The sequence below is a fragment of the Acomys minous genome, assembly GCF_964271855.1.
Source record: "Acomys minous genome assembly, chromosome: 9".
Taxonomy (NCBI): Eukaryota; Metazoa; Chordata; class Mammalia; order Rodentia; family Muridae; genus Acomys; species Acomys minous.
Genome location: NC_140490.1, coordinates 6,787,528 through 6,807,882, shown reverse-complemented (window position 1 = coordinate 6,807,882; position 20,355 = coordinate 6,787,528). Strand labels below are relative to the sequence as shown.

General features: G+C 49.0%; 1 protein-coding gene across 2 annotated transcripts; it reads left to right on the top strand.

Annotated features, from left to right (window-relative positions):
* The first annotated feature begins 1,143 nt into the window (after window positions 1-1,143).
* SEC24C (SEC24 homolog C, COPII coat complex component) lies at window positions 1,144-20,352 on the top strand. Of its 2 annotated transcripts, XM_084794940.1 has the most exons (24): window positions 1,144-1,277; window positions 3,025-3,224; window positions 6,811-6,946; window positions 7,800-7,972; window positions 8,205-8,576; window positions 8,956-9,092; window positions 10,454-10,522; window positions 11,967-12,078; window positions 12,329-12,456; window positions 13,873-14,011; window positions 14,355-14,470; window positions 14,602-14,726; window positions 14,864-15,055; window positions 15,216-15,309; window positions 15,510-15,626; window positions 16,257-16,427; window positions 16,838-16,934; window positions 17,011-17,156; window positions 17,281-17,419; window positions 17,562-17,680; window positions 17,773-17,952; window positions 18,387-18,578; window positions 18,813-18,902; window positions 19,132-20,352. In XM_084794940.1, the coding sequence occupies exons 2-24, from the start codon at window positions 3,053-3,055 to the stop codon at window positions 19,270-19,272; spliced, it is 3,357 nt and encodes a 1,118-aa protein (XP_084651066.1). In that variant the 5' UTR covers window positions 1,144-1,277; window positions 3,025-3,052; the 3' UTR covers window positions 19,273-20,352. The 2 variants fall into 2 exon arrangements, with proteins under 2 accessions (XP_084651066.1, XP_084651067.1); XM_084794941.1 differs by lacking the exon at window positions 10,454-10,522.
* The last annotated feature ends 3 nt before the right edge of the window (window positions 20,353-20,355 follow it).

The following is a 20,355-nucleotide window of genomic DNA, read 5'->3' as shown; positions in this document are numbered from 1 at the left end:
TTACACTTCTTTTTTTGTTTGGTTTTGGTTTTTCGAGACAGGGTTTCTCTGTGTAGCCTTGGCTGTCCTGGACTCGCTTTGTAGAACAGGCTGGCCTCAAACTCACAGCGATCCGTCTGCCTCTGCCTCCGGAGTGCTAGGATTAAAGGTGTGGGACACCACGACCAACTCTAAAGTATGAATAAACCGTACCGAAAGGATTATAATCCATGTACTGGAGAGGTAAAAGTACAGAGTCTGAGTGCAGCCGGGCGTGGTGGCGCACGCTGTAATCCCAGGACCCGGGAGGCAGAGGCAGGTGGATCGCTGTGAGTTCCAGGCCAGCCTGGTCTATAAAGTGAGTCCAGGACAGCCAGGGCTACATAGGGCAACCCTGTCTTGAAAAACCTAAAAAAATAAAATAAAATAAAATCGATTGCATATCCAGTTTCAGGGCAGTCTGGATTGAAACAGGATTCTGTTTCAAAAAAATAATAGAGGAAAAAAAAGGGACAACAATTATTCTTTAAAGAGTATTACAATTACTGAAAGAATTGTAGTTCTTTTACCAGGGAGAGCAGGGAGATTTTTTATTCTGGTAGAGTTTTGCCTCTATTAAAAAAAAAAAAAAGGCATGGCATAAAATGGTAACTAATCTTTATTGAACAAACACTATACTGGACAATCTCATGAAACGTCTCTAAATACCTCTCACTTCGCTGTTTGACAGGCATTATTGTAAAGAAATAAATTGGGGCAAAAGTTGTCCAAATATTGAACTAATTGACTCAAACTCGAACTCATGAGCAGACAGCCACATTGTAAGGGCTAGTGCCCTACAGAGGCATCACCCATAGCTCAAAGGTCAGGGTAAGATCTACCCGAGGGACATAAATCAATAGGGTGAAAGGTTAACAGGAAGTGGCTGCAAGACTAGAGATCCTTAATGTCCCAGCATGACGAAGGGAGCGTTACTAAGAATCTGACCTAGTTTTCTCAATACTCTTCCAGATGGTAAAGCCATAAAGTGTGTGGAAAAGTCTGGGAAAAAAAGGGGGGAGGGAGTATGAAACTCCCCATTACTTCCCAGGGAGCCGCCATGACGGAAAAGAAGACAGGCGCATGCGCAAGATCCGGGCTCCCGGAAACGTGCCTAAGGCCGACGTGGCAGAAGGAGTGGCCAGCCCAAGAGCATGAGGCGGAACTTCCGGGGACGACAAGCCAGCCCCCTCGGAACCGGAAGTCTAGCCTGGGATCCTTGACGTTAGGAACGAAGTCGAACCTGGATCTGGAGCCGGGTGAGGAGTGGCATCGCGAGGTTGCGTGGTGGGGAGGAATGCTGCGGAGAGGCCAGGGTATTTCTGGCCTGATCGCGGTCCGGTTTTAGAGGAAAGGGAGGAGCTTGGGGGCGGGGCCTGGAAAGAGACCCTCACCTCCTGCATCCGTGACCCCGGATCGTTCTCAGATCCCCAGACCCCTCCCTTCACCTCCTGGCCCAGGTTCCGGCTCCCGCCTCGCCCTCCCGGCATGTTGAAGGGCATTAGAAGCTTTGTCTGTACTGCTTAATGCGCCGGCCCTCACCGTGGCACTAGAGGCTGGCTTGGCTTCCCGATCTTGATCTCTGGAGCTCTCAAGCCTCCAAATCTCGGGTACTTTCAGAGTTCTAGGAAGCTTGCCCCGCCCCTTTGGCTTGTCACCTTCGACTGTCTACCTTGAATGGAGGAGTCTAGCTTGGAGTTTGACTTTAAGCGTATTCTGCCCCTCTCCCTCCTTCAGGAAGAAAAGGGAAAGGGACGTCTCCTAAGCTTAGAGTTGGTGGCATGTACGAGGTTTAGGCTTTGGAATGACAGTTCTTAAAATGACTTTTTACTTTACAGAGTTTTAAGTCCGGCAGCGGATCAGCGGTTGGGCTTTCCTAGCAAAGAGAGGCCCAGTGTCTTACTGCAGCACCTGAGAGGTCTCTTCCTGGGCCCCTTCTGCCTGTAGAATTTTTAGAATGATACGCTGTTTAGATCTGTTGTGCCCTTTTTGGAATGACCCTTAAAAGGCCCTCCAGCTCATCTGGTGCTGGGCAACAGTGTAGTAGTTTTTTGGTTTTGTGTTTGTTTGTTTGTTTGTTTTTGTTCTTACTAGACAAGGTTTCTCTGTGTAGCCGTGGCTATCCTGGACTCGCTTTGTAGACCAGGCTGGCCTCGAACTCAACAGAGCTATGCCTGCATTTGCCTCCCGAGGGCTGGGATTACAGGCGTGTGCCACCATGCCGAGCGAGTGTAATAGTTTTGATGCCGACCTATCAAACAAACATTAGGACAGAAACAGAAGTACAGGTATGCTTCAGGACTTAGAATACCCACAGGCCCTCAGCTTGAGGCATGAGATGAACTGTCTTTGACATGGAATATTGCTACATTGTTTGTCTTAACGCTTCATTTGTAAGGTTAATACACTCTAAATGGAAAGACTGGGGTCAGAGTAACATTTGGATTACTGTAGGTCAGACAAAGAATGTTATTTCTCCCAAACAGCCGGTCTTTTGTCAGGGGACAGATTTTAGTTGATATTTTTTATTTTGTAAATTTTCTGCCATAGTGATTAAAAAACAAACCCCCAGCGCATTTGAAGTTACTCGGTGTCTATGGGATGAGTGGATGAGTTGATGGTGGACAAAATAAATGGAAAATGGAGACATTGCTTTGTTTACCTGTGATATCATTGCAATTATCAGCCAGAGGACGCTGTGGCTAGACACTGAAAGTCATACCACTGGAGACTGGCGGCTGCTGTCCTGTTCCATTCGGTCTGTCTGAAGCTGACATTTATACCTTCTTGGCAGCGGCACAGCATGGGCTCCCCAGTAACAAAATCCTTGCTTTGAGGAAAGGGCTTGGGCCCTGGCTGGGCCAGGGAGCCTCTGCGATGCCGCGGTAGTGTGGGGCAGTTTAACTGATCTCTGCGCCCTTTTGTCTCTTCCTTCCTTCCCCGAAGAGTTGTTCTCTCTTTACAGAGTTTGTTTTGACTGATTCTTTATTTTCCTTTATCAAATAGGTGAGATTAAATCGGGGATGCTCTCATAATGAATGTTAACCAGTCAGCTCCACCCGTTCCACCATTTGGGCAGAACCAGCCCATCTACCCAGGTTATCATCAGTCCAGCTATGGTGGGCAACCAGGACCTGCAGTCCCTGCTGCTCCCTGTGGAGCCTACAATGGCCCAGTGCCAGGTTATCAGCAGACACCTCCCCAAGGTATGCTTCCAGGTTCCTTGTGAGCTAAGGAGGGGGCTGAGCAGTCTTCCGGGATGGCGATTGAGGACCATGAAGGCTCTGAGTGGTCTCCTCATCCTGTTTTTACATGTGTGACTGTTTCCACTTGAGACAGCTAGTGAGACTGCATCTTCTAGATTCAGTAGCAGCTCACTTCTGTGGGTGTCGCCCTGGACAGCCTCACCCGGCTGCATTACTAAGAGCTAGACGGAGGGGTGTTGTCATAGCACTTCCATTGCCTGTTGACTCCTCATTTTCCTGAAGTCGCTTGTTCCTCGTGTATGTTGAGGATGCCTCTTCCTTGCCTTCAGGTTCTTATTATAAAATTACTCTGGGACACATTTTTCTGTAAGTGACTCTCGGAGGAAAAGTATATTTGTATGCCTGACCCTTAATGCTCCCTGGGTCTCTTACTGCCATTCATTTTCTTTTTCTTGGGTTTCCTCTCCTTGGATGTTCTGTACTATCAGTAAAAGAAGAAAACTTGGTGTTGCATCAGATTCTGTGTGCGTGTGTCTTGGCGAGTTGAATGTAGGCCTCTTGCACACGTGCTTTGGCATTAAGCTATGCTGCCAGCCCTTGTTTGTTTTATGTTACTTTTGCAAGAAGAATAGCTGTTACTTGGCAGGCCTTGTAAAGTTTTTTGTTTTGTTTTGTTCGAGACAGAGTTTCTCTGTGTAGCCTTGGCTGTCCTGGGCTCCCTTTGTAGACCAGGCTGGCCTCAAACTCACAGCGATCTGCCTGCCTCTGCCTCCCGAGTGCTGGGATTAAAGGCGTGCGCCACCACCGCCCGGCTGTAAAGTTATTTAATAGCAGACTTTTTGGGTAGGCTGGCTGAAGACTTAGAGTATGCCAAACTCTCTTGGTCTTTTGCTGTTGTTTTCCAGGCAGGTTTTCTCTGTAGCCTTGGCTGTCTTGGAACTCTCTCTTTAGACCAGGTTGGCCTTGAACTCAGATCAGCCTGTCTCCCTCCTGAGTGCTAGGATTAAAGGCATGCACCAAAAATTCTCAGCAGCCAAACCCTGTATTGTTTAAGACAGTAGATTCCACTAAGCCTGCTCTCGCAGGCCTGTAATTCCAGTTATGAGGAAGGCTGCAGTAGGAGGGTTATAAGTTTCAGGCTTGTCTGGGCTGTAGAGTTAGTCTAAATTCAACTTCAGTAATAGAGTAATATTCTGTCTAAAAATAAAAGTAAAAACAAAGATATAAATCATTAGCAAAGTCCTTGTCTAACATGTATGAGATCCTAGTTTCAGTCTCCAGAACCACCACCAATAAATAGATGAATGAATGAATAAATAATAAATAAACAAGCAGGTGCGGGAGGGTGGGAGGCTTGAGATGGCTCAGCAGGTAAAGGTGCTTACCACTAACACCTAAATTCAATACCTGGGACCCACATGGTGGAAGGAGAAAACAAGGTGTCTTCTGATCTCCACACACAATAAATCCATAAATAGAATTTTATGAGGATTAGAGAGATGGTTTAATCCAAGCTGGGTGAGGTGACCCATGCCCCTTTTTTTTTTTGACCCACGCCTTTAATCCCAGCATTTGGGAAGCAGAGGCAGGCGGATTGCAATGAGTTTGAGGCCAGCCTGGTGTACTGTTAAGAAATTAAAAAGAAGGGGCTGGAGAGATGGCTCAGATGTTGGGGGCTGTGGCTGCTCTTCCAGAGGTCTTCAGTTCAATTCCCAGCAACCATGTGGTGGTTCACAGCTATTTATGATGAGATTTGGTACCCTCTTGTGGTATACATGCAGGCAAAACACTGTATATATGTGATAAATAAATAAAACTTTAAAAAAATTAAAAAGAGTAGATTTAATAAAGAGAGGAAAAGATACCAGTCAGGCATGGCATGGATAGGTTTTGAAAAAGAACAAAATAAAAGCCGGGCACAGTGGTGTGCACCTGTGATCCCAGGAGGCAGAGGCAGGCAGATCTCTGGACTCAAGGCCAGCCTGGTCTACAAAGTGAGCTCCAGGACAACCGTGGATACACAGGGAAACCCTGTCTGAAAAACCTAAAAAAAGAAAGTAAACAAAATATTGCCACTTCAGTCACACTGTAAAAAAAGATTAGTGAAGTAAGGAAAACAAAAACAAAAAAATCAAATCCAGTGAAGTAGTAAAATTAGGTCTTGGTTCTTTCGAAGAGCTGTGTTCTGGGATGGGACTTTGACTGGACAGAGTCCACTTCTGCTCTGTTAGGTCTGACGTATCAGAATGGAGTTTGTTATTCTCTTTTGAGAGAAGTTTGTTATTGAAGGGAAGTCTGTCTCGGTCTGTGATGGTTAGTGAGCAAGTTGTACTTCTCAATTTGATCTCTCCCGAGGGTCAGGAACATTTCAAAAGTGGCTTCCAAATAACTTGTCACTTCTTGTGTTTTATACTGGAAGTGTGGCTAAGCTTGGCAGAAGTAGTTTTGAGGGGAGGTCTGATCAGAGAAAGGACAGAGCCCAGTTTTTTGAGAACGTAGGTACAGTGTTAACAATGGGATGGGCCACCCCACCTGACGGAACTCTTGGAGGAAAGAAGGGCTCTGACTTGTGAGAATGCTACTGAACAGGGAGAGAGCAAAAAGAACATGGGTAGGGCACGTGAAGGCCAGCACAGCCTCTGGGAAGTGCCTCTCTGGTGCTTGCTGGAGCTCAGTGAAGGGATATTTGCCTAGCAGGCATGCAGCCCTGGACTCAGTCCCCAGCACTGTAAAACAAAACAAACAAGCAAACAACCCCTCTCACCCTCACCACCAGCCCACAGTTTCTTAAATTTCTGGTCCTCTTGACTCCCAACTGCTAGGGTTATAGGTGTGTGAAACTGTGTAGTTTATTTAAGATGTACTATTTTGTTTCAAACTGGTGAGAGTGTTTCACCTGCATGTATGTATGTATTTAGAACTCAGAAGAGGTAGGCGGATCTTCTGGAACTGGAGTTACCATGTGGGTGCTGGGAGTGGAACCTAGGTCCTCTGCAATTAGAACCCAGGTCCTAAACCACTGGGCCAGCTTTCCAGACCCTACCAGGAAGATTTTTTTATGTTGTGCTGGGGTTTGTTTTGTTTTGTTGTTATTTTTTTTTTTTTTGAGACAGGGTCTCTCTGTGTAGCCTTGCCCATTCTGGACTTGCTTTTTGTAGACCAAGCTGGCCTCGAACTGGGATTAAAGGCGCGCGCCACCATGCCTGGCTCTTGTGTTGGCTTTTGAATCCAAAGCTTCATACTAAACAAGCAACTGACCACATCCCCAGCCCCCTGGTTTCTTTTTTCCTTTTTTCATCTCCTCTTCTTCCCTTCCCCTGTTTTTGAGATTGAGTCTTAGATTGAACGAGAAAGTTTGTGTTGATCAGAGGATGGTCTGTGTTGTGTTGTGACTAGCTTCACCCCAATGTGTCAGAGAAAGTAGCTTGTTTGTTGGACATCCACATGCCAAATACTAAGGTAGAGAACGTTGCATGGTGTCCTTTTTGCTGTGTAGCTGGAGTGGGGGGTCTTGTTTTGCATTCCTGCCTCAAGGTGGAGGAGAAGGTTATTTTCCAACCATTTAGTTTCTGTCCTTTCCCCTCAGGTGTGCCGAGAGCCCCGCCTTCTTCAGGGGTGCCTCCAGCCTCAACAGCCCAGGCCTCTGGTGGTCAGACTACATATGGCCAATTTGGCCAAGGTGATATACAGAATGGGCCAAGCTCCTCAGCTCAGCTGCAGAGGTATGTACTGAGAGAGCCTAAGGGCAGTGTGAGGAGAGTAGCTTCGCCATGTTATAAGGCTCTGCTTTTCCCTTTCCCTGAGGTTCTTTCTTCTGTTCCCTCTATCATGTTTGGCTTCCTTTGGTTACTTTTTACCACATTTACATGTTTTGTATGTATGAATAATATGCGTGTGGGCATGTTTGTCACGGGGCTCATGTGGAAGGTCACAGGACAACTTGTAGGAATCAGTACTCTCCTCCCAGTGTGTGGGTTCTGGGGCTCAAACTCATGTCTTTAGGCTTGACAGCAAACATCCTCATCCACTGAGCCATGTTGCCAGCCTTATTTTGCAGGTTACCGATGCTACTGATGTCCAGCACGATTGGGGGCCCGTCTTAGTTCCCGTGTTCTTGTCCATATTATCTTTTTGTGACCCTGAATTCTTTTCCCTTTACCAGACATCTGTTTCCACAGTGGGTCTAGTCTTCATGAGCCTACACGAAAGAGGAAATGAGCGGAGGGAGCTCAAGGTTGTCTGTGTCTGTCTCCCTTTTCACTAAACCAGGCATTTAGTAGGACTGATTGCTTAAATTTATACATGGCCAGTTATGAAGTGAAAGGACCCAGAAGGAGAGCTGCATAAAGGAGCGACTTTTCGAGACAGGGTTTCTCTCTGTAGCCTTGGCTGTTCTGGACTCACTTTGTAGACCAGGCCACATTTGGCCAGAAACCTACAAGTATGAAGCTATCAGAGAGCTTGGGATGAGCATGAATACTAGAGCAGTGTGGCTCCCTGTGATGGTGTGGAGCTCTACCAGCTTTGACAGACTTCCCACCCGTCCAGTCATCTCTGCTTTCCTTTTCTTTACAGGCTCCCTGGGTCTCAGCAGTTCGGGTCCCCATTGGCCCCTGTGGTCAGCCAGCCAGCTGTGTTTCAGCCCTACGGCCCTCCCCCCACAAGTACACAGGTGACTGCACAGCTGGCCGGAATGCAGATCAGTGGTGCTGTGGCCCCAGCCCCTCCCCCCTCTGGGTTGGGCTATGGTAAGTAGTGGTGGAACCAGGGTGCTGTCATCTACTTTTCAGAAGTAGAAATTTTTTGCTGGAAATTTTTTATTTCCTGTGCCTTTGAGCCCAGATGCAGGGACAGTCATATTTATTTTTGTTTGTTGTTTGTTTTGGTTGTTATTTTATTTTGTTTTTTGGTGGGAACAGAACTAATTTACCAAACAAGGCAGAATGACTGGGCTTTCCCTCTACCTCTTCTGTCTCTCAGGTCCACCAACATCATTGGCCTCAGCCTCAGGAAGTTTCCCTAATTCTGGTCCATATGGCTCCTATCCTCAGAGCCAGGCTCCTCCCCTTAGCCAGGCTCAGGGTCCTCCTGGAGTCCAGCCTCCCCTGCGATCTGCCCCACCACTGGCTTCCAGCTTCACACCCCCAGCGTCAGGTGGTCCTCGGATGCCTTCCATGACCGCTCCACTCCCACCTGGACAGGGTTTTGGGAGCCTCCCCATGACCCAGGCCAACCACGCGTCCTCGCCTCCTACTCACGCTCTGAGTCCAGGCACTCAGATGGTTGGGCCCCCAGTACCACCCCCACCTATGCACTCCCCTCAGCAGCCGGGTTATCAGCTGCAGCAAAATGGTGAGTTTTGGTTTTTGTTTGTTTTGGTACTGCTTACTAAGTAGTAAACTAGTGGGCAGCTTCAGGGCACTATTACTAGGATGTGAGTTTTGTAAGAAATTTTCATGTCTCTTAGTTCGTTTAGATAGTGTGGCCTTTCTTTGGCTTCCTCAGGCACTGCTAGGCCTCATAATCTGTATCAGAGAGTCCAGTATTTCCCTGAGACTTTAAGAAAAGGTAGAGGGGTTGGGGACTTAGTTCAGTGGTAGAGCACTTGCCTAACAAGTGCAAGGCCCTGGGTTCAGTCCTCAGCTCTGGGGGGGGGGGGGGAGGAAGTGGGGGGAGAGAAGAGATAGAGAAGGGATTTTGAGTTCATCAACCTTGTGCCCTTGTCTCTCAGGTTCCTTTGGACCAGGCCGAGGCCCTCAGCCTAATTATGAGAGCTCATACCCAGGAGCATCTACCTTTGGCAGTCAGCCTGGGCCTCCTCAGCCACTGCCTCCTAAGCGCCTGGACCCTGACGCCATCCCCAGCCCTGTAAGTAGGTGCTTATGTGGTCCTGGGGAAGCACATGTTATCTTCTAGAGGACCAGACTGCCCGGGATGGGACGTTTGCTTGGTGTTTTCTGATAACATTCCCTTTTCAGCCACCTTCTTAAAGACTTAGAACTTGGATGTGATGTCTAAGCCTTTGACATGAACCTTGAAATCCCCAAAATCTTGTAGCGCAGTTTGACTCCACAGCTATATAGGGAAGAAGGGAGCCAAGAGTGATCATGGTGGTAGAGCTCCGGGTCAAGGGCTGTGTTCTGTGGCTCTTGGACGTAATAATAACATGGGCATCTTCACCCTTCTGTAGAGTAGTGACCAGGCCCCACTCCCTTAGATCTAGTAGGGCATCAGTCTTTTTTTTTTTTTAATTTAATGTGCATTGGTATGAAGGTGTCAGATCCCCTGGAACTGAAGTTACAGACAGTTGTGAGCTGCCGTGTGGGTGCTGGGAATTGAACCCAGGTCCTTTGGAAGAGCAGACAGTCCTTCTAATCTCTGAGCCATCTCTCCAGCCCCTAGGGCATCGTTCTTGTTGATATGAGAGCAGGCAGTAGGTCTCTGGTGTTAGGCGGCCAGAGCAGGAAAGCCTCACTGGTTCCTCTCTGCTCCTATACAGTAGTGTTGTAGAGTGACGTCCCCCAGTACTATTGACTGATTGACTGTGGATGGGGAGCAGTCACAGTGCATGTAAAGTCCACAGAGGAAGCCGCTTCTTCCTCAGAGCCACTGGAGAACTCAGCTCATCCTTCTCAGACTCGCTAGAGTCGTTCTTCCACGTAGGGCCTGCTTTATAGCCTGTCTGTAACATCGGTGTTGGTCACCTTTCACAATAGCCATTGTCATATTCCATTCTGTTCTCTTCCCTCTTCCTTTGGGGAACTACCATAGTGAGGAAGCCTGCTGGCTAAGGGGAGCCCAAGAGGACTGACCGCCCCACCCCCACCCCCTTCCTCCCCTCTGTGGGGAGAAGCAGAATCTAGCTGGACAGCCGAGGTATCTCCCTCATGACGGTTCTTAGGTATAGGCTTCCACTTCTCAGGAACTTCCTGTTCCTCAAGGTTTTTCCCATTAGAGCCTCCTTGGAGAGTCCTGCTTGCCTGCTGCTTGCTCTACCTGACCTTATCTTGCTCCAGTGTAGTCTGAGTCACTGAGGCCTCCTGTGAGGCCTCTGTGTTGGGCTGGGGAGCCTTTGAACCCCAGCTCCACTGAGGCCCTGACTTCCACAGTCCAGGAGGGGCTCCGGCTCGTCATGCCTGTGTCACCAGCATTAGAGAAGTAATGTCTGCCTCTTGTTCTTTTGTCTCCCTCCCTGTCCCCCGCTGCCTTTATTATTAAAACACTAAAAGCAACTTAATGAGCTGCCTCCTCAGCAGAAAACCAGGCACAGAATAGACCCTGATGCCATCCCTAGTCCAGTAAGTGCAGGGGTGGGAGTATGTGCTTGTTGTCCCTGTGTTAGTGTCACTCATGCATGCCTGTGACGTCACCTCACCACCATGTCCATCCCTTCTCATGTCTTCCCCGAGCCCTTCTAGATCCTTGCTTTTATAAGCTGAAGGATATGCATGCCCCAAGTCACAGTGAACGGAAGAGATAGCAAACTGTTAGCAGTGCCTTGAGTGCGGGATGGTGGATGGCCAGCCTCTAAGGGCGGGCCCGCGGCATGCTAAGCTTTGGTTTTAGTCCCGCTGGCTCCTCCAGGAGCTTGTGTGTGGCATGTGATGGAACCAGACAGAGTTGAGCAGCAAATCCTTCCGGTTTGGTGAGGTGCAGTGTTCGGGTGGGTAGCTGTGAACATGGGGGTTCATGGCATTTCTCACAGGGGAGAGTGGGCGCCTTCTCATCTGGAGACTCTTAGAGTCTGGTGGAGCTCTAAGCGTCAACCCTTTCTGCTGCGGGATACAGTCTTATTTGCCCTTTACTTTTTCTGGTTTTATCAAACTCATCTTGAAGTAACTGAGCAGAGGTCGTCACCAGCTTGGACAAGGGTCTGATGATGAGCTTTGCATATCCTTTTTGTGTTTGCTCTCCTCAATGTCTTGTCCCAAGTAGAGGTTTGAGGCCTGGGACATAAGGATTGGGTCCTTACCCTCTCCTATATGGACCCAGCGATGCTCACCTGAAAGGAAGGCAGCATTTGCTTCCTTGCCTTACTTACCTGGTCATTCCTGGCTGTTTAATTCTCTCTGCCCTGTGCTCCTTGTTAACTTCATTGAGTTTAGAACAATTCCAGGCAGATTCACGCCTATGTGGGTTTCTGTCCTCTGTTCTCCTTGCTTGACTCAGTGTATCTTACGGAGAGGGAGGGAGGGAGGGGTTGGCTGGGGATGTGAATGGAATCCAGTCACATCTTACGGTTTGGGATAAGAGTTGAAGCCTTCCTGGAGTGGAGGAATAAAAGGTGCTCACCGGTGATTGGAGCCACGGGGCTTAGCAGGAAGTGCATTCTCACCAAGGCCCACCCAGCATCTCCTTGCTAGCTGCTGGGAAGTGGAAGGCCAGCACTGTGGCATCTGATACCGTCTTCAAAGGAAAAGCATGCCTGGTGCACGGAGCGCTGTCTGCAAGCTATTTGTTCTCATGCTGCAGCTCTGGCCGGCCTTGTCCAGGACTTCTTTTTCTTTTTTCTAAAGATTTATTTATTTATTTATTATTAAGTATACAGTGCTCTGCCTTCATGTACGCCTGCAGGCCTGAAGAGGGCATCAGATGACATTATAGATGGTTGTGAGCCACCGTGTGGTTGCTGGGACTTGAACTCAGGACCCCTGGAAGAGGAGTCAGTGCCCTTAACCTCTGAGCCATCTCTCCAGCCCCTTTTTCTTTTTTCATACCACTCATTTCACTTTTCCCCTGCAGATTCAGGTTATTGAAGACGATAGGAACAACCGGGGTTCAGAGCCATTTGTCACTGGTGTACGGGGACAGGTGCCACCTTTAGTCACCACCAACTTCCTGGTAAAAGACCAAGGTGAGATGAACTTCAATGTCTGTTTCCTTATGGCAGCTGATTCTCTAAAGCTGTCAGCTATGGATGATGCTTCTGTCAGTCTTTAACCAGAGACCAGTCTCTCCTACCCCATCTCTGCTCCCCGCTTAGTCCTACAGGGGCTAAAGCTACTGCCAGCTCCTAACGTGTGGAGGTGGAGTGACTCACCCATGGAGAGAGTGGGTATCTGAAAGGCTTCTGTGATATGATTCAAATATTCTACCTTCCTCAGGCAATGCAAGTCCCCGCTACATTCGATGCACATCCTATAATATCCCTTGCACATCTGACATGGCTAAGCAGGCTCAGGTGCCTCTCGCAGCTGTCATCAAGCCACTGGCAAGGCTGCCCCCCGAGGAGGTAAGTCTGCTAAGGGACTAGAATACAAGGACAGAAAGAAGGAGGGATGAGGGTTCTTTCTGACATGATTCTGGCTGGCATGGAGGACATTTTGGTTGGGCAGGAGGGGACAGACAGTATATTCGGTATCTTTCTTTCCCAGGGCCAAACCTGGTAGCAGCGGTAAGGATGAAAGCAAAAGCCAAACAAACTACTCTGTGAGACGAGGGTTCATAGGAGGAATAAAGGGAAAGATGGAGAGCCGGCTGTGTGTGCAGGCTCACACCTGTGTTTGTAGCGCTCAGGAAGCTGAAACGGGAGGCCATGGAGCTCCCGCCCAGCCTGGCCACACAGTAGAATCAAACACACAAAAAAAGAGCTAGGCATGGTATTCAGGAAGCAGAGGCAGCCAGATCACTAAGTCTTTGAAGCCAGTCAGGGATTTATAGTGAGGCCCTGTTTTAAAAGAAAAAAAACCTAATTTCTAGCAGCAAGACGGCCGATATAGGAACTCCTCATTGTGTGCTTACATCTTGTGATGATGATGATAAGTGCGTTATTTTGTTGTGGGTTGTTTTTTTTGTTGTTATTGTTTTTTGGTTTTTTTAAAATTCCCCCTGGATTGGATTAGGTATAAGAAGGCATAAAAAAGAGAAGGTACTACTGTATCCAATAATCCACCCCTTACCAGGCTTGGGTCCCCATCTGCCAATCTAGCATCTGAAGTAGCAGTTTTTGTTTTTGTTTTTTTCCAGACAGGGCTTCCTGTACACCTGTTCTTGGACTTACTCTATAGATCAGGCTAGCCTCTAACTCAGAAATCTGCCTGCTGCTGTCTCTGGAGTGCTGGGATTAAAGGCATGTGCCACTACGCCTGGTGAAAGCATTTTAAAATTAGGTAGCGGTTTATTCAGGTCTTGAGTTTTCTAGGACTGGAACCTTGAGGCTCAGGGTATTTTCTGCTCTCTCATTTCCTTTGTGAGTGCTGGTGAGGATGGTTAGACGCTGTTCTCAGATTTGTAAGATGATATATTTGGGACAACAATAGGCGCCACAGAATTCTCTTGTGAGTGATGGGGAGACGTCTCATAGATATGAGGGAAGGGAGCAGAAGTCATCTCCAGGAGCAGAGGTCCTATATAATCTTTAGTTTTCTCTTCATACACTCATGGCAGCCTCTGGTGTGCTATGGCCAGTTTCATAGGCCCTCTTCCTTTTTAAGAAGAAATGCATGCTGGGATGGGGAATGAAAAGAGAAAACTGGGGTTTTTCCCAGTGTTCAGGACCCTTATTATCCTCGTTCCCTTCCACTGTATTCCTTCCCCAGGCAAAATACCTGAATCATGCTGCCTCTCCCTCAGTCTGTGTCACGTGTCGCCACACATTTGATACCACTGTAGCTTCCCTCCATCCAAGCCCCTTCTGTTTGTTCCTTAGGCGTTACCTTATGTTGTGGACCACGGCGAATCTGGTCCCCTGCGCTGTAATCGCTGCAAAGCCTACATGTGCCCTCTCATGATGTTCATCGAGGGAGGGAGGCGCTTCCAGTGCTCCTTTTGCAGCTGTGTCAATGATGGTGAGTTGTGAGGCTGTGTCAGTGATGGTGAGTTGTGAGGCTGTGTCAGTGATGGGGAGTTGTGAGGCTGTGTCAGTGATGGGGAGTTGTGAGGCTGTGTCAGTGATGGGGAGTTGTGAGGCTGTGTCAGTGATGGGGAGTTGTGAGGCTGGGCTGAGTGGGGAGCCTTGCGTCCACAGTGATCTCTCTAGTTAGATAGACAGGGAGCATTTCTCAGGAGCTGGGGAAGTGGGGCACAGGGGAAGACGGGGGTATTGGAATGGTGTCAAGGAGCCTAGCTAAGAGTTGGCATACTTAGGTTGAGGGTGAAGCTTTTGAGTAAGACACTGCATCCTCCCCACAGTTCCCCCCCAGTATTTTCAACATCTGGATCATACCGGCAAGCGTGTGGATGCTTATGATCGTCCTGAGCTGTCGATGGGATCTTATGAATTCTTGGCCACTGTAGATTACTGCAAGGTGAGCGAGGCAGTGGGTGGAGGATTGTGAGAGCCCACATTAGCTGTTATCATTTCCTTTGTCCTCACTGCCTTCTAGTCTACAGTCTACTTACTATCTTCCTGTGCCCTCAACATTTCTTTCCTCTACAGAACAATAAGTTCCCCAATCCTCCTGCCTTCATCTTTATGATTGACGTCTCCTACAACGCCATCAGAACTGGTCTTGTTCGGCTCCTCTGTGAGGAGCTCAAGTCCCTCTTAGACTACCTGCCTAGGTGAGGGTCGAAGCACTGCTTTCCCTTGTTGATGTGGATGTCTGGGTTGACTGAGCACTGTGTCTGGAACGTCATGTCATGAAATCATGGGTGGTGAAGAAGGTGGCCAGTTTGGATAACAGTGTCACCTCCCACAGGGAGGGTGGAGCAGAAGAGTCAGCGATCCGAGTCGGCTTTGTCACCTACAATAAGGTGCTCCACTTCTACAATGTGAAGAGCTCCTTGGCTCAGCCACAGATGATGGTTGTATCGGATGTGGCTGACATGTTTGTGCCACTGCTGGATGGCTTCCTGGTCAATGTCAGTGAGTCTCGGGCAGTTATCACCAGGTAAGAGCCAGATGGTGGAGACAAGAGAGGGGGACGCACAACCACAGAAGGCCGGGGAGTTGAGCAGGGTTAGTAGATGGGCAGGGGTCTGGCCCAGGAGCTTTCAGTGAATGGAGGCAGCTAACATCTGGCTGGCAATTTTGGTTGTCTGTCTTTTCAGCTTATTGGATCAGATTCCAGAAATGTTTGCAGATACAAGAGAGACAGAGACAGTATTTGCCCCAGTTATCCAGGCTGGGATGGAAGCCCTGAAGGTAAGGCAGGAGTCCGTGGCAGCCTCCTCTCTAGCTTTCCTCTGACCTTGTCATCACTGGATAATAGCCTTAGTGACTGATAACTGTCTAGCATGTCAGCCCGTTTCACACAGTGCCCAATAAACGGCAAAGAAAAAGGGGAATGAATAACAGACGAAAAAAAGGGAGGGATGGACAAGCAATTTTTCTTTCCTTCCTAGGCTGCTGAGTGTGCGGGGAAGCTGTTTGTGTTCCACACATCCTTGCCCACTGCAGAGGCCCCAGGGAGGCTGAAGAATAGAGACGACAGGAAGTTGGTCAACACAGACAAGGAGAAGGTGCGGGGCTGGACACAGGGAGGGCATCCCCTGTCCTCTCCTCAGCGTCAACAACTGGACTGAGATTACATTCTGTTTGCTTGTTTGGTTGGTCGGTTTTTCCAGACAGAGTTTCTCTGGGTAGCCTTGGCTGTCCTGGACTCACTTTGTAGACCAGGCTGGCCTCGAACTCAAAAAGATCCGCCTGCCTCTGCCTCCCGAGTGCTGGGATTAAAGGCCTGCGCCACCACGCCCGGCTAATAGGATTACATTCTGCCCTCACATGCCCCACTGAGACTGGCAACCCACTCACAGAATTCCTGGTGGACTTTTTGAGATGAGGGTCTAACAATGTAGCCTAGGCTGGCCTGAAACTCACTATGTAGCTCGGGCTGGCCTCATACAGTGGTCTTGTCTCTGCTCTCTGTGTGTTGGATTATGGGTGTGCCCGATCACCCCCTGTGCCTTTGCCTTTTCTCTTTTCCTTTCCCTTCCTTCCCCTCTCTAGTCTTCCTTTCCCTTCCACCGTTCTCCGACTGTTGGAATTATAAGGTGGTAGAGCTGAATTTTTCAAACTATCAGTTTCTCATTTTACATGACCAGCTCTGAAGTTGGGGAAAGCTTTTTGACATTTCTTCTGTTTCCTTCCAGACTTTGTTCCAGCCTCAGACAGGTACCTATCAGACTCTGGCCAAAGAGTGTGTGGCCCAAGGCTGCTGTGTGGACCTCTTCCTCTTCCCTAACCAATATGTAGATGTGGCCACACTCTCTGTTGTTCCTCAGCTCACTGGCGGCTCTGTCTACAAATATGCCTGCTTTCAGGTATAGATTTCTGGGTGTGGAAATACCTGCTGATCTGTGGAGTGGCTCTGTAGTTAGTAATTTATTACTGGTGTGTGGAGTTGAACCCAGAGGATAGTGGGCAGGTACATGGGTCTTAAAGTCAGTCCTGGGTTGATACTGAGGCCCCCCACTTAATTACTCATCTTTTGCTCTTTCATCTACAAAGTAGAGTTCACTAATTAGGATTTGTCTACAGGATTAAACAATTGTATATGAAGTACTCGGTGTGGTACCTGATTTGTCATGAAGCCATGAAAAGCTTCACTGTCATTGTCATCCTTTTCACTGTTACTAAGATTAAGTGGGCTTGTAGAATGGAAGTGGTGCGGGGAGACCGACTGCAGGGGGAGCTGTGTGGTCAGTGACGTGACTCGGGGCCTGGCCTGCAGGTGGAGAATGACCAGGAACGCTTCCTGAGTGACCTGCGGCGGGATGTACAGAAGGTGGTTGGCTTCGATGCTGTGATGCGGGTTCGGACAAGTACCGGTGAGTTCTGGGTGAGGCTAAATCCGGTTGAGGTATATGTCCTACCTCCAGCCCTGACCTGCCCCTGTGGCCACAGGTATCCGTGCTGTAGATTTCTTTGGAGCTTTCTACATGAGCAACACGACCGATGTGGAGTTGGCTGGGCTGGATGGTGACAAGACCGTGACTGTGGAGTTCAAGCACGACGATCGACTCAATGAAGAGAGCGGAGCGCTGCTGCAGGTGGCAGGCGGGAGGCGGGAGGCGGGGCGGGACCAAAGTGCTGTGTGCGTTCACTGGGAGGATGAGAAGGGGTGGGCGGAACTGTGAGGGAGGGTGTGAGTTCCCCCTTTCTCCCTTCCCCTAGTGTGCCCTGCTTTATACCAGCTGTGCAGGGCAGCGTCGGCTCCGCATCCACAACCTGGCCCTAAACTGCTGCACCCAGCTGGCTGATCTGTATCGAAACTGTGAGACTGACACGCTCATCAACTACATGGCCAAGTTTGGTGAGGGTAGAAGCAGGGCAGGGTGGGACTGGGGATGAGAAAGGTCCAGGATGGTCCCAGGTCAGCACTGCTGGGTAGGTGTGGCGGGAGGGTGCGCCTGACGGGAAGCTGGCCGGTGACGCTAACTCTCCTTCCCATGTAGCATATCGGGGTGTTCTGACCAGCCCTGTGAAGACTGTGCGGGACACTCTCATCGCCCAGTGTGCCCAGATCCTGGCCTGTTACAGAAAGAACTGTGCCAGCCCTTCTTCTGCAGGACAGGTGGGGCAGGACATGAGCGCGGGGGCTGTTTCAACAAAGTGTGATAGAGGGATCCCTTGTGATCATTGACTTTGTCTCCATAAATCCCTCAGCTGATCCTTCCTGAGTGCATGAAGCTCCTCCCAGTTTACCTGAACTGTGTGCTGAAGAGTGACGTCCTGCAGCCAGGAGCTGAGGTCACTACTGATGACCGTGCCTATGTTCGACAGCTGGTCTCCTCCATGGACGTGGCAGAGACCAATGTCTTCTTCTACCCTCGGCTCCTGCCCCTGGTGCGCACGAGGACTGGAGAGTTGAGACACTGGACTGAGGACAGGGCCTCTAAGGAAGGGGTGGGATCGCTTTACTGCCAACACTAAGGAATTTGTTTGTTTTGTTCTTTTGGTTTTTTGAGAAAGGGTTTCCCTGTGTAGCCTTGGCTGCCCTAGACTTACTTTGTAGACCAGGCTGGCCTCGAACTCACAGCGATCCGCCTGTCTCTGCCTCCTTAAGTGCTGGATTACAGGTGTGTGCCACTGTGCCTGACTGAGGAATTTATTTTTATGTACATTTTCTTAAACAAAAGTTGGGTGACAGACAACAAGCTGTAATTAGCATCAAAATACATCAGACCATCTTCCAACATACATTTCATGTAGGTTTCTTAGTTTGTATGTGTAAAGGAGTGTCTTGTAGCTCTTGGTGACTTTTTCTCCTTTTTGTCTAGACGAAGTCTCCCCTCGATAGTACCACTGAACCACCAGCAGTTCGAGCCTCTGAGGAGCGATTAAGCAGTGGTGACATATATTTGCTGGAAAACGGGCTCAACCTCTTTGTCTGGGTGGGAGCAAGCGTCCAACAAGGTGTTGTCCAGAGTCTTTTCAACGTCTCCTCCTTCAGTCAGATCACCAGTGGCTTGGTGAGAACAGGGTGTCAAGGATAATATGGGCATGGAAAAAATGCTTCGGTGATTTGACTGTGGGCCAGTGAGGTCATCATGCTGGGCCCTTTACATACCAGAGAGTACTTGGGACAAGGGAAGGTGTTGTCAAGTGCTTCCAGGCTTCTTCGTTTCAGATGATACCTAAATCTGTGTTGCTCTCTTTCGATTTAAAAGCAATTTTCCTTAGTAATACATGAATTTTTGTTCCAGAGTGTTCTGCCAGTTCTGGATAATCCACTGTCCAAGAAGGTTCGAGGCCTCATTGATAGCTTACGGGCACAGAGAATGCGGTACATGAAGGTAATACACATGCTGTGTTTTGCGGTGGTGCTGCTGGAATTAAACCCTAGGCCTTCTGTATGCCAGGCAGATACTCTCACTTGCCACTGAGCCACGTGCCTAGACAGTAACACTGCTCTGAATCCTGGGTTTTTAACCTGGTCAAGTTAGCAGGAAGGAGCTTGGGGAGGGAGAGTACGAGTGCTTCATTTCCACTGACCCTTCCTCACCACCTGCCCTCTGGCCGCAGCTTATCGTGGTCAAACAGGAAGACAAGCTGGAGATGCTGTTCAAGCACTTCCTGGTGGAAGACAAGAGCCTAAGTGGAGGTGCATCCTATGTGGACTTTCTCTGTCATATGCACAAGGAGATTCGGCAGCTACTGAGCTAAAGCAAGTGGGTAAATGGCATAGGGTCCCAGGCCAGCTTCCAGGAAGTGCCGCAGGATGGCAGAGAAATCGGGACAGTTCCATATCTTATAAGTCGTGTAAGCTGACCTCAGTTGACTTCTTTGGGGGGGAGGGCGAGATATAAGGAGACACCTTCTTTCTGGGCTCAAATACCCTACCACTCTGTCATGTCCTGCTGATGGAAGGTGCCCCAGGCCCCTTACTCTACCCTCTTTCTCCTGCTAATCCTGTTGTAATGAATGTAGTTTCTCAGTTCACTGTATATGATTTGGTGTTGGTGGTTTGGAGGCAGCCAGGCCCCAGCAATATTGTGTCCCTTTGGACCAGCCTCCAAGAGGAAAGGGGCAGGCAGGAAGAAGTGGGAATCCCAAGGTTATTACAGGAGGTGGCAAATTCAGCTCCGTGTCATCATCTTCCTATATTAGGGATAAAATATACAGGTGCACAAGAGCTGGGGTACAGACCGTAGGTGGTGGAGAGTAAAGTAGTTGGTCCTTTCGGGGGCCTGGTGATGAGTAGCAAAGGCGTTTTTCCTGAGGACGGATGACTAGTTGTCTCTACTTCCACTGTACGTGCTCTCTCTCCCCTGCAATGATTGCTGAACATTTTGTGGATAGAAGCACATAGCTAGAAATGAATGAGCCTGGGGACTGAATTGCAAAGCATATTAACACCTAGGGGAGGTGGCAGCCTCCTTTCCAGATGGAGACGCCCCAATACTGGATGGTTCTGTAGAGAGCCTGATGGTCAACTTGCAATACCTCACAGAGCCAGCCCACATCCCACTCAGCTCCCATCAGAAACGTTGGGGAGAGGCGGAAATGACTGGAGCCCTGTCTTCCTGTGCCAGGATGTTACTGGGCTTTGGTGTTGACTGAGTGGCTGACAGTTAACTTCCAACTCCAATTGGCTGGGGCAGGACAAGGGCTAGGATTGACGGTGGTCAGGCTTGCCTGCTCCCAGCCCAGGATGCCCCTGCTCTGGACCTTTCATTTCTTTTCATTGGTTTATTTTTCAATGCATCTTTAATTTGTAAAGAAATAAAATAAGATGTAACCAGGTAT